This window comes from Diabrotica virgifera, chromosome 8, assembly GCF_917563875.1.
Source record: "Diabrotica virgifera virgifera chromosome 8, PGI_DIABVI_V3a".
NCBI classification, from domain to species: domain Eukaryota; kingdom Metazoa; phylum Arthropoda; class Insecta; order Coleoptera; family Chrysomelidae; genus Diabrotica; species Diabrotica virgifera.
In genome coordinates this window covers 150,531,975-150,550,696 of record NC_065450.1, presented here as the reverse complement: position 1 = coordinate 150,550,696, position 18,722 = coordinate 150,531,975, and the positions used below count along the sequence as shown (strand labels likewise).

At 34.8% G+C, this 18,722-nt stretch overlaps 1 protein-coding gene and 1 long non-coding RNA gene across 2 annotated transcripts in view; both read left to right on the top strand.

The window, feature by feature from the left end:
• The window catches only part of LOC114332038 (putative phosphatidate phosphatase), a 431,124-nt gene that overhangs the window by 375,301 nt on the left and 37,101 nt on the right, over positions 1-18,722 (top strand). The window contains exon 4 of the mRNA XM_028281745.2: positions 3,701-3,758. Coding sequence (XP_028137546.1) covers positions 3,701-3,758 — 58 coding nt within the window. The remainder of the gene's footprint in view (positions 1-3,700; positions 3,759-18,722) is intronic.
• Positions 15,664-18,042, top strand: LOC126889897 (uncharacterized). Its single transcript, XR_007700212.1, has 3 exons — positions 15,664-15,868; positions 16,065-16,359; positions 16,721-18,042. It is a non-coding gene; the product is annotated as an uncharacterized LOC126889897 (long non-coding RNA).

The window sequence follows — 18,722 nt, the reverse complement described above, 5'->3', positions numbered from 1 at the left end:
GACATTTTCTTTGTTAAAGCCTCTTGCTCGTGAATATGATGTTCCCGTTGGCCGTCGTACTGATAGCTCTTTATGGCGTTGCAGGAAAAGCCTCGGCCAGGCTCTGCCTGCCGTATTACCTCCAAACGGATGTTTGATATTGTTCCTGGAAGCTAAGACGTACGCCATCCTCCTAAGATATTTTCTAGTTAATCCATGAAATTTAGCTTCCATTTCCAAAATATAACGAACTAACTCGTCCTCAAGATCATTCCCTAAGACAGATTTACGCCCTAACTTTATTTGAGCAGCTTCAATTGGCTTTAGTTCAAGTTTTCTTGCAGACCGTTGCAACGTAGAACGTGGGACATTAAACATTTTTGCAGCTTTCAGCGTACCCATTTCGTGCTGCCTGACAGCTATAATTGCACGTTCCATATCTCTCTCATCCCATTTTTTTTCTTTTTTTAGCTTCCTTCAGCTGTTGTTTTGACATCCTGAAACAATTGAAGTATGTTTTACATTGTTGTAAATGTGGGAAACTAGCCCATAATTAAAACAGAGGCATAGCCCATATTGCAAACACGCTTGCTTTGCAGAACAAAAGAGGTTATGTCTAAAAGTAGACAATTTGAAGAAAACGCATTAGTATATATCAAATACTAGATAATAATAGAGCTTCAACGTGACACAGACGTTTTTTTGAAATTCGTGTTTATTTTTAAATACTGGAATTTATTAACTTACCCGAAAAAGTTTTGACACTCACACCAACCGACAAACAATTATTATAAACTGGGAAATATCTACCACTGTGGCGCCATCGCTACGGTGATAGTTTAACTTCGTCAAATACCGTTTGCAATAGTCAAAATGTAGAGATCTACAACGAATAGCTGTGAGACCCACCTAGCCCATATTACTAGACCAGCCCACATTTGCAGCCTTTCCTCTACCAACTACTTTCTTAAGGCACGTATTAACTACTGCAACTGAAACTCCTCCAATCGATACGGCATGCGCTCCTCACTACAAACAAACACTGTCACTAAGTAAAATTATAAACAATGATTTGCTTTTAGACGTTGTAGCGATATCTATTAAACAATAAAAAGTCTTATATCCGAAAATATAAAACTTCTACTATTGAAACCAATATTCTGGTGACAACATGAATTCGTGCCTTCTAACATTTGCAACGCAAACGAACGATACATAAAACACACTAAAGGGAATCTAAGATTGCATTCCAAAACCCATCAATTTATCTAGGTAAAATTTCATCGAATATTGAGTCCTTGTACTCAGATGGGAGTAAAACTAATTGTTTTTTTTTATTGTCTTAATTGTTTTTCCATTATGTAATCAAATGTGCAATGTTAAAATTCATTTGCGTCATATACAGGGTGAGTCATGAGGAACTGTACATACTCCTACCTCGTATAGAGGCTCCTATGGAAAATAACAAATGACCATTAAAAGTGTCTGCTCCCATTGTTTAATAATGTACAGGGCGAGTTTCGCATTTTGACAGAAATTTGTATTCGTCATAATGTTTGAACGGTCAGATCGATGTGTCTCTTATTTTGATCAATTGTTACACTATTACCACCTAATCAACTGATTTATTCAAACTAGAAAAAAATCAGGTCCGGCTTTAAAAAATTAGTTCGTTTGCGTCTTAGAAAAAATTTCACCCTGTATACTCTTTTTGAAAACTTTATTATAAATTTTACAAATTAGACAAATAGGCAATTAAAATGACATATTTATTTTTTCCCCACACGATTACTTAATTTTTTATAAAAAAATCAAATTTGAGTATGAATTAAAAGTTTGGTAAAGTGAATCATATATTTAAAAAAATTAACTTTTATTACAAAATTTTATTTTTTTAAACTAATATTTAATTTATGTTACCACTCAATCAACTGATTTATTCAAACTAGAAAAAATCAGATCCGGCTTTAAAAAATTTGTTCGTTTGGGTCTTAGAAAAAATTTCACCCTGTATACCCTTTTTGAAAACTCTAATATGAATTTTACAAATTAGAGAAAGGGGCAATTAAAATGGCATATTTAGTTTTTTCCCCACACGATTACTTAATTTTTTATAAAAAAATCAAATTTTACTATGAATAATTAAAAGTTTGGTAAAGTGAACCATAGATTTAAAAAAATTAGCTTTTATTACAAAAATTAATTTTTTTTGAACAAATATTTAATTTATGTTACCACCCAATCAACTGATTTATTCAAACTAGAAAAAAATCAGGCCCGGATTAAAAAAAATTTGTTCGTTTTGGTCTTTCACCCTGTATACGCTTTTTGAAAACTCTAATATGAATTTTACAAATTAGACAAATAGGCAATTAAAATGGCATATTTATTTTTTCCCACGCGATTACTTAATTTTTTATTAAAGAATCAAATTTGTCAAAATCGGAAATTTAACCTAAAAATAAAAAAATGAAATCACGGTTTAACTCGCTACAACTCTGTTCCATTTTAATATTTTTTTTTCTGAAATTTTTACAGCACATATCTGTTACCATTGTGAAGACTATGAAAATTGTTGTAGACTTTCAGTCTTCTTCTCGTAAAAGTTATGAATTTTTAAAAATACAATGTGCAGATTCGTGAATGGCAAAGTTAAATCGCAAAAATTAAGTGAAAAAATTTAAAATTTATCTATTTGATCACGTCTCTGTTAAACTATAGAGTCCAAAGAGAAGTTTTATGGGGAGTTTTAGATCTAGACGTGTTATAGAAAAAAAATGGTGAAACTTTTAATTTTAAGAAAAACGTTGTTTAATTTTTTTATTTTTATGGTAAAATTGCGATTTTGACAAATTTGATTTTTTAATAAAAAATTAAGCAATCGTGTGGGGAAAAAATAAATATGCTATTTTAATTGCTTATTTGTTTAATTGGTAAATTCATATTAGAGTTTTCAAAAAGCGTATACAGGGTGAAATTTTTTCTAAGACCCAAACGAACTAATTTTTTAAAGCCGGACCTGATTTTTTTCTAGTTTGAATAAATCAGTTGATTGGGTGGTAACATAAATTAAATATTTGTTTAAAAACGCATTAATTTTTGTAATAAAAGTTAATTTTTTTAAATCTATGGTTTACTTTACCAAACTTTTTATTAATAGTCAAATTTGATTGTTTTATAAAAAATTAAGTAATCGTGTGGGAAAAAAAAATAAATATGCCATTTTAATTGCCTATTTGTCTAATTTGTAAAATTCATATTAGAGTTTTAGAGAAGCGTATACAGGGTGAAATTTTTTCTAAGACCCAAACAAACTAATTCTTTAAAGCCGGACCTGATTTTTTTCTAGTTTGAATAAATCAGTTGATTAGGTGATAATAGTGTAACGATTGACCAAAATAAGAGACACATCGATCTGACCGTTTAAAAATTATGACGAATAGAAATTTCTGTCAAAATGCGAAACTCGCCCTGTATATTATTAAACAATGGGAGCAGACACTTTTTAATGGTCATTTGTTATTCCCCATAGGGGCCTCTATACGAGGTAGGAGTATGTACAGTTCCTCATGACTCACCCTGTATAGTATTGATAATCATTTTGTCGAATTAATTTTAAATATAGCTACTGCATAACAGATATTTGTTAATGCGTTTATCTCTTAAACAGATAAAACCACTTAAATTTTGTGTTACAAATAGCTCTTTTTTTTTGTTACAGGCTTTCGTTTCCGTCTGGACATTCCTCTTTCTCGATGTATTCGATGCTATATTTTGCAGTGAGTATTTTTTATTATTAAGTGTTCTGTCTTTAATGTCTGTTTTAAAACCTTTTAATGGCCTTTTAAATTTTCTGAAGTACATAACGACGCTATTTATGCAAAGTAGCTATACCGCTTGTGTGGTTAAGTGATGGGCGTTCTATCGCCATCGTAGATAATCCTACAATGTATCATTGAATGTAAGCTTAGACCAGAACACTGTATTAAAAACCTTTTTTTTATATTATAATAGTTCTGATTGGGACTATCTTAAAATTGGGACATTTTTGATGTCTCATATTTCCTAAACCTGTTGTTTGATTTGAGTGATTTTTTAAAATGTTGTAACCAGGCGCGGATACAGGGGGGGCGGTCAACGGGCCCATGGACCCCCTATTTTATTTAGTCTATAAGTATTTTTTTATTATTTATTATTTTTTTCTGTTAACTCTAAACTTTAAGCTATCAGTACAACACTAAATTACATGACAACCGCTTCCAAAGAATTGAAAGAAGCCATAAAATCTAATGAAATACCTTTCTCTGAAAAATAATCTGCAGGCGCATTTGTTTTGGTACCGGTGAAACTATAAACAACGGAAATATTTTTCTCAATTCAAAGAATAACAAAAATGATATTTTAAAATGCAAATACATTACACTGGGTATAAACCTTATCTCATGAAAAGTCACGTTTCAAATTTGCGATACAATAAAGATATACAAATTTGTATTTTACTAGATAATCCATGCATACCTACCCACTGATGGTAGAAAGGTTAATCTTCATGGTAAAGAACGACCAGTGAGATTAATAGTCGTGAATTGTCTATCAATCCTTTTGATACCGTAGGTATCTGGGATTATATTGTGTATTTTATCCTTAGAGTAAGTGCGAGTCGTATGGCTAAATCTGGAAAATATAATATTTGAGTTTGAGGTAAGTCTGGCTTTGAGATAAGTCTGGTATTAGAGGTTGAATTTTTAGATCCGCGCCTGGTTGTAGCCCTATTCTTTAAGAATATCGCTGTACTAATGCTGTTGCTAGACTGGTAAATGTCATTGTAAACAGGGAGTAACAATCATACTGTGTTCTTTTCCCAAAGTAAGGAATATCCTGTGGATTATTCTAGCATTTATTAAATATTGAAATTAAAACTCAATTGTAGTCTTAGCCAAGCCGCACACCAAAGAAACATGAAACGAAAAACATGAAACATGAAACGAAAAACATGTTTCATGAAAAGAAAACACTGCTAAACAAATCTCAAAGTCCGCCTACCAATGAAACGAGTGTGATTCATGCTCATGACACATTTTTATTTTCGGAGAGTTTCATAATTGACAATATGACATATATTTGTTTAGCAGTGGTTTATTTCCATGAAACGTAATTTACGTTTCATGTTTCTTTGATGTGCGGCCTGGCTAGGGCAAGAAGAAACATGAAACGTAAATCACGTTTCATGGAAATAAAACACTGCTAAACAAACTGCTCCGGCCCTTTATGAAATTCTCCGAAAATAAAGATGTTTTATGAGCATGAATCACACTCGTTTCATTGGTAGGCGGACTTCAAGATTTGTTTACCTTTGTTTTATTTTCATGAAACGTGTTTTATGTTTCATGTTTCATGTTTTACGTTTCATGTTTCTTTGGTGTGCGGCTTGCCTAAGGCTTTCTTTCTTAACATTTTGTGTTTTAATTCATTCGCTATGTTCGATAATAAAAGATAATGTACTTTTATAGTACAAATCGTTGCATCAGAATAACAAGGTTCTATCTGCAATTTTTGTCTAAACTGAGATTTTTATGTAACTTGGTTCTATTTTATGTTCTTCACCTTAATATGATACTAGCACCCACATCTATTAACAGGTGGCTGAAATACTTAAGTTACAAGGTTCTATCTCAGATCATTTTAAATGTTCATAAGTTAACCCATTTAGCGCCAAAGGTGCGAAAACGCACCATTTTTTTGTAGAATTTTTTTTGACAATTCGTTAATTTTTTTAAATCTTTGTATTTTTGAAGCAACCAGAAGATATAAGTGTAACTAAACTTAATTTTGTTTAATTTCCAAACTCACGATTTCATCACAAAAATATTTTCTAAATATCCGACATTTTCAATCCTTCGACTCAACTTTATTTTTACTGTAGTAATTTTATTGGCATAACACTTAAAACATTATTTTTGTAACCTATTTGTACACCAATTGTTAAAAAATAAAAAAAAATTTCTGAGTCATCAAATCTCGTGTTTGAAAATAATGGTTCCATAACGAACCATTGGCGGAAGTCGACATATAATCCTGTCTGATCAGGAATATGTTCAAGGTGATGCACAGGCAGTAATTTGTTGGGATATTTCTTTATTATGTGTAAAAACACGTATCCACTATGCTTGCGCTCCGAGCTCCTACAACTGCTCCACATAGTGGACACGTTTGGCGCTCCCGGACTGTGCAATTGTGCGCACTCTGCCTCGGCGCTCCAATCTGTGGCGGTTTATACAGAGAGAGTCTGTAAAGTGGAATAAATTCAATATCTCAAATACTAATTGTTTTTTTGGAAAATGCTCAGACCCGTCGATTAGTATTTCAAATTGTCCTTTTTGACATTCAATAAAAATGTATACAGGGTGTCCCAATTTAGAGATATGACGTCATCGTCGATTTTCTTAAATGGCAACACTGTCATTTTGATAGCTAATTTGATAGGGTTTGTAAAGTTATACATAACTGCAAAATATCAAATTTTTATTCTCTACCATTTACAAGATAATAGAAAATAACAAAGTTATATCTGTAATTTGGAATATATTCAATAATTAAAATACTAACTGTTTTTTTGAAAAATGCTTAGACCCGTCGATTAGTATATCAAATTGTCATTTTTGACATATAATAATAATGTATACAGGGTGTCCCAATTTAGAGATATGACGTCATCGTTGATTTTCTTAAATGGCAACACTATCATTTTGATAGCTATTTTGATAGCGTGTGTAAAGTTATACACATCTGAAAAATTTCAAAATTTTATTCCCTACCATTTACAAGATAATAAAAAATAACAAAGTTATGAAGAACAAGAAGTAATCAAATAATAATTGAATTTATTTATTTCAATTAAGCAAATGCTCATAACGTTGCCCATTGACAATTTGACAATAATTGAGGGCAACATTATGAGTTTTTGCTTAATTTATTGAAATAATTAAATTCAATTATTAGTTGATTACTTCTTTTTCATAACTTTGTTATTTTTTATTATCATCTAAATGGTAGAGAATACAAATTTGAAATTTTGCAGTTGTGTATAACTTTACACACCCTATCAAAATAGCTATCAAAATGACAGTGTTGCCATTTAAGAAAATCAACGATGACGTCATATCTCTAAATTGGGACACCCTGTATACATTATTATTATATGTCAAAAAGGACAATTTGATATACTAATCGACGGGTCTGAGTATTTTTCAAAAAAAGAGTTAGTATTTTAATTATTGAATATATTCCAAATTACAGATATAACTTTGTTATTTTCTATTATCTTGTAAATGGTAAAGAATAAAAATTTGATATTTTGCAGTTATGTATAACTTTACAAACCCTATCAAATTAGCTATCAAAATGACAGTGTTGCCATTTAAGAAAATCGACGATGACGTCATATCTCTAAATTGGGACACCCTGTATACATTATTATTGAATGTCAAAAAGGACAATTTGAAATACTAATCGACGGGTCTGAGCATTTTCCAAAAAAACAATTAGTATTTGAGATATTGAATTTATTCCACTTTACAGACTCTCTCTGTATGTAAGGGAGCGCATACCGTATCGATTGGAGAAGTTGCAGGGAGCGCGGAGCGCAAGAAGTTCGTGAGCATAGTGGATGGTTGGCGCTCTCGGACCATGCAACAGTGTGCGCTCCGCCTCAACGGTCCAATTGGTGGGGGTTTATATGTAGAGGAGCGCATGCCGTATCGATGGGAGCGCATGCCGTATAGATGGGAGCAGTTGGAGGGAGCGCGGAGCGCAAGAGGCGCAATAGTGCACGCTCCACCTCGGGGTTCCAATTGGTGTCGGTTTATATGTTGAGGAGCGCATACCGTATCGATTGGAGCAGTTGCAGGGAGCGCGGAGTGCAAGAGGTTCGTGAACATAGTGGATGGTTGGCGCACTCGGACCGTGCAACAGTGCGCCAACGGCCGTGCGGCAGTGCCTCGGTGGTCCAATATTACGAACGTAGTGGATACGTACCTTTAGAAAGACGGGTATTCTGGTATTCAGTTTTGTTATAATCTAGGGTGGGGGAGGGGCTACATAAGGGAGGTTGTGTAGTGTTGTAGACAATATGTCGATTTGTCGAATTTATGCAACTGGCACAGTGCAAGATACAGGATTGGAAAGTGTAAAATGGAAATATCTAAAATAATTTCTAAAAAAGATAGAGGGCCGTTCGACTTCGTTTTTGAGAAAGAAGATGAAGAAGGTGTAGGCAATGTTCTAACCATACTATTTTTATTTGTCAAAATTTCCAGGTCCATTTACACTCTATGTTTTGAGACTTTTCACAAAAAATAAAATTGTGTATTTCAATTTTTATATCTCATTTCCGCCAAAGGTTCTAAAACGAACCATTTTGTTGTTGTGACACCTGCCATTATCAAAGTGTAAAACAATTTTTTTACGAATGTTTAAGTTTATTTTGCTCTAGTTAATCAAATATATTACATATTATTGCAGTATTTCTTTGCTTGGCTGTTAATGGGTTAACAAGCTTCTACCTGACATAAAAAACAGTCAACTAAGCAGGGCCGGACTGGCTCCTAAAAAAGGCGCCAACCCAAATTCTAAAAAAGGCGCCAACCCAATCTCTAAACAAAGGCGCCAGACCCCCTTCTAAGCTTTTGCATCAAACTTTTTTGAAATCCTAGTGCATTAGGCCTGGATCCCGCGTACCAAAAAAGTTGTATAATAGCAAGCTGAAAATTTGTTAATAGGTTAACGATGTCTAGTCGGATAAACTTGGATGTATGGGAACACTGGAATATGTGAAGTTTTAATTGTGGTAACAGGTTAAACATTTGAAACGTCAGACTACGTAAACTGTCACATGTATTTTGTCGGACAGAACTTCCAATTTATTTTTTACTCACTCATTAAACTCTCATGGAAAAATCAGACTGGTACCAACTGAGCATTTTAATAAGTCAGACACGTAGAACATGTTAAATGACAGAAATTATGTTGGTGATAAATATCAGTCTGATTTTTGCATAAGAGTTGAATGAAAGGGAAACAAATTAATTGGAAGTTCTGTCCGACAAAATACATGGGACGTTTTCGTAGTCTGACGTTCCAAATTTTTAACCTGTTGTACAATTAAAACTTCCCTGTTCCAGTGTTTCCAAACACAAGTACATCAAAGTTTGTCCGATTAGACACTGTTAACTTATTAACAAATTTTCAGCTTGCTATTATACAACTTTTTTTGGTACGCAAGATCCAGGCCTACATGTAAAGTAAATTAATATTACTTGTGAATTTTTTTAAGTTTAATATTAATTTAAAACAATAAAGTAATTTACCATTTTTCAACTGCTTCTACAGAAGAATCTACTGGTTCAAAAACATTGATCAACAATCATGATCATTGGTGTTGAACAGAAGGTACTTTTAAAATTATTTCGAATTCTTAGAGCGCTCTAAAATAGCAGAGTAAACCTCGATAAAAAAGCCGCAATCACACTGTTTCAGGTGATCCGTAAATGAGCAGTGAATGGCCTAATGTCAGTCGCTCGCAAACGGAGCCCTCGGAGAACTGGCGAAAGTTCTTTGTAATTCAAGCCTTAGCGTGGGCAAGGGCTCACTGCCTCACCGGACAGTATAATTCTCTCCTCATCGCGGGAACTATATGGATAAGTATTTAGTCACTTAGGAAAAAATAAAACAAAACGAAGTGAGAATGGAGCGTGTCACCGGTGGTGGTGCAGCTTTAACAAGGTATGAATGAGATGATAAGGTGTTCATTCTAGTAAAGGGAACAAAGGAAAAATTCTAAGCGAAGAGGGAAAGAGGAAGAAAGAGACTATGATCTTCGGAAGAATGGGATCTGCTCGAAGATCTCCGGTCAGTGGTAGGGACCTGACCAAGACGGATCTCCCAGGGGAGACAACCTTGCAAAGGAGCTCCTCACTAATGGTAAGAACAATGGATAAACTTACCAGAGTTTCAAATAATTTAGTGAAACTAATGTCCGACCATACAAACACGAAGGTCGAGATCAAGAATGAGGTAAAAAACTTAAAGATAGTCACCAAAGACATGAAGAGCAATCTCAGACAAGTCGCCCTCGGCAGCATTGAGAAACGAAATAGAATAGTAGAGCACACCGGTGAGGAAGGAACGACTAAGGAAACGGCAGGAGTGTCCACACAGGTCGGCTTCGAAGAGTTCTTTCCCGAAAAACTTAGTGAAGAAGAGATAGAAATGATCGCAACGGTTCTGAACTCAGGAGAAAGAGGCTTTAAAAAATAAAGGACATCATAAAGATGGGAAGAAGCTCACTATAGGGTCGCCAAACCGGGAAGATAGGATAAACCTACATGCGACTTAGTAGTGGTCATGGAATCAGTGAGGGGGAAAGGTTTCACGAACTGACAAGGAAAAACAGGAACTGGGAGTATGTGCAGGAGGTACATATAGACCAGGAAAGGTGGAGTACTTCCAACTTAGTACTATAAGCACGATGACAAGGACGGGTCAGAAGGAAGAGAACCGGGAAAACCGTCAGAATATTTTCATGGTCCCTGTAGAGAAAAGGGTGACGGAAATCGACGGGGACAAGAGACTACTGGCAATTATTTCTAAATTGAGGAAAGACATGGAGATACTGGGGACCAGAGAGGCGTCCCTAAGAGTAGTGGGGGCTACAAAGGTAGGAAATTCAGGAAGCTCCTGGAAGTTACATTTATGGGTATGGACTTTCACCTCGCGCAGGTGGAGTATGAATGCGGGGAAAGTAGGATGTAGACGCAGAAGGTGATCATGAAGGAAGGTAGAAAATCCCATGCCGAATTGCTCAAGCAAATCAAGGGTAGCCTAGACACAAAGAAGGAGGCGATTAGCATCACAAGCGCTAAGAATACTACGGACGGGACTTCACCCTCAAAGTGGCAGGGAAAGAACAGGCCAAGCGCCTGAAGAAGAATATCGTGGCCCGCACGGAGGAAGGAAAAATAGAGAAGGGAACACAAACGTCATGGTCGGACTGACACACATCACAGCCAAGAAGCCTCTGGAAAGAAAACATATACCAATTGACTGGAACTCGTGCAAGATTCTAGAGAGACTGCATGCCCAGCGCTGCTTTAGATGCCTGCAGTTCGGGCATAGTAAAACCGACTGCAAGGGAGAAAACATGACGGACTCCTACTACAGATGTGGCAAAGGGGGCACCAGGCACGATAGTGTAGTAGTAAGGCGACTTTTTGCCTCACTTGTAAAGAATCCGGTCACAGAGCCGACAGCTTACAGTGCCCGCAGTATAAAAAACTCATCCTCGAAAAGCGGGGGCTTAAGAGACACCTGGCCACAAGGGATGAGGAAAGGGTGGATGAAAGCACCTAGGACCAGAACTCAGACAGCCTATAGGTATGTTAGATAGATAAGAACCATCTAATTCGAAGTTCCTTTAAATAAATATGGGAAGGGCGAGGGCCGCTCACGACGTTGCAGAGGTACTCACACGAAGGGAATGTTATCACATTTAGTCTCTCAACAAAGAATCATTACAGATAAGAGATCTAACGTGACCATATACGTGATGAACCGAGGAGTTGGCATCACCAGACACTTTGTTAAGAATCGGTATGTTGAAGTACAAGTTTGATACCTGATGGTGTGCAATTGCTATGTTTCACCAAATGTCCCGCTTTGAGTATATGAAGAGTATATTGACTCGATTATCAAGAGGCTGGGACGGAGAGTGTACCGGTCTCCGGTTACCGATGGTAAAACCCATCGTCTATTTGTTGACTTCAAAGCCGCGTACGACAGTGCTAAGAGAACAGTACTATACCAATCAATACATGAGTTTGTTACACCAGAATAACTCGAATGACCAACTCCGACCAACTAGAATGACAATGTCTGACTTAAAAGAGTGCGTATGTATAGAGAAATATAATTCTAGAACTTTTGAAATAAAGGATGGACAAGGGGATGCGCCGGTAACCTGAATGTGAACGATCGTCCATGGAACCAAAGAGTTCAAGATGGGAGAGGGAAATACCTATGATAATGGATCCATGCACCTACGTTCGTAGGTAATAGTAAATACTTTCCGGACATCTCGCTGGTTTCAACGTTACTTCTAAACAGGGTCGTAAGCTGAACTGTTTTAAAAGAAGAATCACTCAGCTTACATAAATATGTGAGTTTTGAACTAGCGAGCAAAAGGAAGAAACGGAAAGATGAAGATATCGATCTAAAGAGATTTTTAAATGAGTAAGTCTTTGTGGGTGCTTTTAGCTTGATTGGTCTGAGATGCGAGGATGTGAGTGAGTTGATTGAGGATCTGAGTGGGGCACCGGAGTTGGCTTGTGTTAGGTCAAATGGGTGGTATGAAAGAAAATAACCGTACTGGTAGAATGAGGGGCTTGAATATCAGAGAACGAATTGTATGAGAGTAAGAATGGAGTGGAAGAGGTTATTAAAATTTCAAGCAGGAAAAAGATAATCAATGAATTAAAGCGAATGCAGAACCAGTACAGAAATGAGATTACATGATTGAAGAGAGAAAAGTGGAGTAACCTGCTTCAGGATCTCAAAAGAGGTATCTTGGGACAGTGTTTCAAGATGGTGTGTATCTAACAGAAGGGGAAAAGACACACTATCCCCTGCCCGAGGAGAAGAGACTGTTTAATACGGGAGCGCTTTCCTCAAGTGGAGAACAGACGTTTAAGTGTTACTTGTTTCATAGAGGCGGTACCCTTTACTGATTTGGTACCCTTTACTTTGATTTGGAGAAGCTAAGGCTCGCCGCACAACTGAACCATAAGAGGTCAGAAAAACCTTTGTGCCATTTTCGAGCTATGTGTGTTGGCCTTTGATTACCTGATACGAGTTGAATTTTGTTGTACCTACTGGCTTCATTATGATGTATGATTCTAGGGTGCAAAAATCCTGTATGTATGATTTAGTTATGGCGCGCAGAAAACTGCACTCATTAGGCCAATTGTGGGATGTAACACTATTGTAATATAATATAAACAGATGACATTGATACCTACGAAAGGCTCCTGAATCGTAAAATAGCCGCGCGACTCATCTAAGCTATTTATTATAACAGAAACCGTGGATACGAAAGGCGCCCGAATCTTAAAAATAGTCTTCGAGGGCGCCGCGCGTCCTCGGAGCAGATATTGATACCAACAAAAGGTCTTCGAGGGCGCCGCGCGTTGCATCTAAGCTTTTTATTATAATAGAAACAGCGGAAATTGATACCCACGAAAGGCGCTCAAATCGTAGAAATAGTCTTCGAGGGCGCCGTGCGTTGCATACAAGCAATTTATTATAATAGACACAGTGGATGTTGATACCTACGAAAGGCGCCCGAATCGTAAAAATTGTCTTCGAGGGCGCGCGCGTCCTCGGAGCAGATATTGATACCAACAAAAGGTCTTCGAGGGCGCGCGCGTCCTCGGAGCAGATATTGATACACACAAAGGCGTTTGAATCGTAAAAATGGTCTTCGAGGGCGCTGCGCGTTCTCGGAGCGGATATTGATATCCATGAAAGGCGCCCGAATAGCCTACGTTATTTGATTATCTGATATCTGGTATTTTGTTGTACCCACTGGCTTCATTATGTAGGTTTCTGGTGCCAAACGGCGAAATCACAAGCAAGTAGAAACATTTTTTAGGGGAATGGTAGCTGCATCATATTTGTGTAACAGTTCAAAAAAAAAATTTTTCAGCGTTGGCCGGTGGGCCGGCGGGCCAGTCCGGGCCTGCAACTAAGTACACAAGGTCATATCTGAAAGAACTAAAAGTGCTTATAAGTTAACAATAAGACTTTATGAAATAACTAGAAGTTGTTTTATTATATACTAATTGTTAAACAAAGGTATATGTGAAAAATAGAAATTGATTAAATAAGTTTAATTCATTTCTCAAATCAGAACTCCTTTGTATTAACTATTCAAGTAACCTTTTACTGTTAAGAAGTTACAGTAGCGATCAACAGTTAGCAACAAATGCATTCCAAGATTTCGGCTCTAATTTTAAATATTTTGTCGAGATATTTGGCACACATATTCGTAATATAATAAAGAATGGCGGTACAGAGCCCAATTTTAAAAATATGTTAGTACGTGGAAATTACTCTATAACTAAATAAAATATTGAAAAAAGGAGCCTGTACCGCCATTAAGAAGAAAAAAAAACTTTCTTCAAATAAACTTTTTCATTCCATGCCTAGATTTAGTGTAATTTTGGAAATATTAAAATTTTTTATTTCTAACAAGAAATCGAACATATTATAACTAAATAACTAATTAGGCAACATAATGAAATTATCACTGTCATTTTGACAAACCTGCGTCAGATTTTCTCTAATCTGTTCTGTCATATTTATCGATATCTGTTCAGTGCAGTAGTGTGTTAATTTAAGAATTCGTTATTGTTGTTTCATAGGAAAGTAGTGTTTATTGATAGTTAACTTATTATATATTTGTTGTTGTATAAGTTGTTGGCCTCTTTGAAAAAATAGAATGTTGTTAATTGTGAGTTTTAGTTATATGTAGGTAGGTAAGTATATTTTACGTAAAAATATTTCGAATTCTAATGCGAGTATATAAAGTTTTAAGAGGATTTTTTATTCTAAAAATATTATCAATAGTTTAACAAAAGGAAAAAGTAAATCAAACGAAAAATAAAGTGAAACCTTCCAAGAAAATGTCCATTAAAAACCGTACCAAAATTATGCGAAAATCGAAATTTGTTTCGCTTCACAACAAAAAATGATTATTTAATATTGTTTTTTATTAGATATTTCATGCAAATATCTTTCTAAATACCTATCTTAACATAAAATTTTCACCCATTTTGGTTTATTTTTATAAATATCTATTTATTAATAATAAAATCGTTTTCTATTACTTCCATTTAGCGCGACTAAAATATATTGTTAAAATATGAATCTTAGATAATGTCAAAGATTACCACTGTTGCCAAAGTTTATGATACTATCTCCCGAAGTCATATTTTGTTGCTATCTGTTGATCGCTACTGTTTACTCTTAATAAAAATGTATTAATTATTTTAAAAATTTACATTGTTAACACATAAAAGTGGCGATAATAGTAAAATAAATACATAATATAGAAACTTTAAACAGTCATAACTAAAAATGGCACCTGAGGCAGTTAGAACTTCGTTATTCCAATGCAACGAAAATGAGGTATGCTATTTGGTCTTGATCAATAAATCAATATTATTCCAAATCTCGAGAGCTATTGTTTCTACCTTTTGTAAGGTTCTAGAACAGGGGTTCCCAAACTGGGGGGCGCGCCCCCCCTGGGGGCGTAAGGACATGTCAGGGGGGCGCGAGACAAGTCGAAAATTAAATTAAATTCAGGTGCCTACCTAGTCTTTCTAAAATTCTAAATTAACCATGATGTTTAGAAAATTAAAACAAACCACTGTAACATCTGACTTTACTACATAAATTTGAAATCGAAGGCTTGAAAGAATGGAATGTGAGCCGTTCAATGTGGCAATAGCGCGCATAATTTGACAACCGAGCGTTTCCAAGCACTGCCTCCCTCCTTCCCTCCTGGGAGAGATTAAATGTCCAGCAAACGACGGCAATGTTGCCAGATTCCTTTTAGCGGGAATTTTAAAATTTTATAGCAGTTTGGTTTTAAATTTGACAGTTCTGTTTTCTCAAGTCAAAAATCTTAACCTTACTTTTACAAGTGATTAGGATTATTATTATTATTTTATTTACATGTAAATTGAAACAATAAATATTGTGCTGTGTCATAATTTCAAACTCATTATGTTGCAGTCTTTTCCAGTTGATAAAATTGCAATTCAAAAACTTTTAGGTAGGTACGTGTAACTTCCACATTATTATTTATTTTTTAAGTATTAAGGTTGATGTTGATATCAAAAATTTAGATTTCAAAGATAGTTTTATGTAGGTAGATACTAATAGAGTAATACTAGATAATAGATTAGATACAAAGTAAGCTGTAAGTAGTATAACTGCCCATGTAATCACCTGTTATGTTTTTTTTTTAGATTTGCACTGTATGGATGGCACAGGAAGAGAACAAGAACATGAAACATCTTATTATGAATGTATATGTATGTGATCCTCAAAAAATTATTTTACAAAACAAGATAGAGAAAGAGCTTTAAAATCCCAAGGATCCTGCAAAATGTTTATTTGGTGTACTAGTCGAATAATAGTATCTAAAAATATTGAAACTATTTTAAAACACATTACGGGCATGAGGATGATATAGAGCACTTACATAAATACCAAAATCAGATAAATATCTCTTCAAAGTTTATTTTGAGACTCTTCAAAAATGTAAGTAAAATATTTGCGTATCGACGGCGGAAAGGCAGGACTTCGTAACTGAAAAAATTTTATAACATGAGTTACTTCAGTTTTCGCTTTAGAATAAGTGTATCGGCAGCTATTAAACAGCGATTACAGCTGGGAAAGTTTCCGGAAGGCTTCCAAAAGGCTTTCCCAGCTCTAAAAGCTGTTTAATAGGTGCTGATACACTTATTCTAAAGCGAAAACCGAAGTAACTCATTTTATACAAATTTTTCAGTTATGAGGTCACTAAACCACTTTTTAAATATTACTCATGAATATTTACTACAGTTTACAATTTCAAACTAGTGTGTTTGATTCTCCTATACCTATATTTTACTTTTTCTAGTAAACTTCAGACTGTTCAGGATAGCATAATAGCATAGGAGGCGAATTAAAAAGAATTGATTTACTTACAAGAAAAGATATCACAAACATTAAACTCTCTTATGGCATTGATTTGAAAGATGGGTATATGTACAATGATGATGCAACCAGTGTTTATTTTTGGGTTGAATGCTTACAGACTCATGTCCAATATTATTTTACAAACAACAGGGCATACTAATGGATATTCATTCTGAATTTAACATTTATGATTTTTGTCTTATTTCCTTAATATTGTGCCAAAAGGAAATGTTAATTAAGTTTGGTAAATCCTTTATAGCAATCGATGGAACTCATGGGCTCAATTTCTATGACTTTGAACTTATTGACAGTATTAGTAAAAGATGAATTTGGGAATGGATTTTGTACTGCTTTCTTATTTTCAAATAGAAAAGATACCTACTTTAATTTACCAATTTTTTTAAATACATGTCTGTGTTGGTATTATATGTATAGTCAAATGTTTTCATATCAGGCATAAGCGATACCTTTTACAATGCCTCGTCAAATGTAATGGGTATTGCTCCTAATAGACTGTTAAGTGTCTGGCACATAGATAGGGCATGGTAAGTAAATCTTAATAAAATATCTGATTCTGAAAAAAATACTATTATGTATACAAGATGTATTAATGATGGTTTAGAGAGTATTAATAGCTTTTTGGGTAGACTTCTAAGTGATGTAGATACATACAATTTTAGTAAGTATTTCCAGTAGAACTACTGCAATAACATCCAACAATGGGCCTATTGTTATAGGAAGGGGTTGTGGAATTAATACCAATATGACCATTCAAAATTTTCATAAAATTTTGGATAAAAGGGTATCCATTAGTTGTTATCAGTTAAGTTTAAAACTTGGCACTCATGGAGAGCTATACCATAATATATAATAGGTATATCTCATAATATTACATCTCATATTGTTCACTACAGTAGTAATGAGTGAGCCTGCATACACAGAACCATAATAATATATTATAGTTCGTGTATGCAGGCTCAGTTTGGTGCCCATCTCGAACAAGCTCCACTTGGCTGGTACCACATACTTAAATCATTTATTTAGTTACACAGTACTACTCACATACCTTATGTGTCGTCAGTACCTTCCGTAAAACCTTCGTGATGCTACCCATACGTCATGGCCACTGAATGTGTTAAAGCTTGTTAATGTAGGAGAGTTATACTAAAATATATATCTTATATTATATTGCCTTAAATAGAAAAAATATCTTATTTAAATTGTATCCATGTAAGTTTTGATTTAATGAAATAAACCATTTAATCAAAAAAGTGTTGTTTACTTGTGTACACCCAGCAATATCCTGATCATAGATAAATAATATAGTATTACCGGATCCTGATATGCAGACGCCAATAGGGCTTTTCATCGATTGTCATTTGTTTCGAGCTTCTGTCATGAGTCACATAATATTAATGTATCTACGCTACGTCATACGTCTTTGGTTTGTATCATTGGTATATACCAATAACGTATGACGTAGATATATTAATATTATGTGACACATGACAGAAGCTCGAAACAAATGACTGTGAATGAAATGCCCTATTGAATAGGGCTTTTCATCGATTGTCATTTGCTTCAAGCTTCGGTCAAGTGTCACATAATATTAATATATCTACGTCATATGTCTTTGGTTTGTATCATTGGCAATATCAATAACATATGACATAGATATATTAATATTAGACAACACATGACAAAAGCTCGAAACAAATGACTGAGTGAAAAGCCCTATATCATGTAAATACAAGTCATAAAGATGTCTTTCTACGGTTAAAATTTCACAGCCTAAAGACATCATTAATGTAACTTCTTAAGCCGTCACAAAATGACTGCAATAAGAAAATAGAATTTATTAACTCGCCTCGCCCCAGGCAAAGTAAAGGTGCTAGGCCACTAAGAATGTTTTTTTCAATTTTTTTTATTTTTCGGCTTTAGCG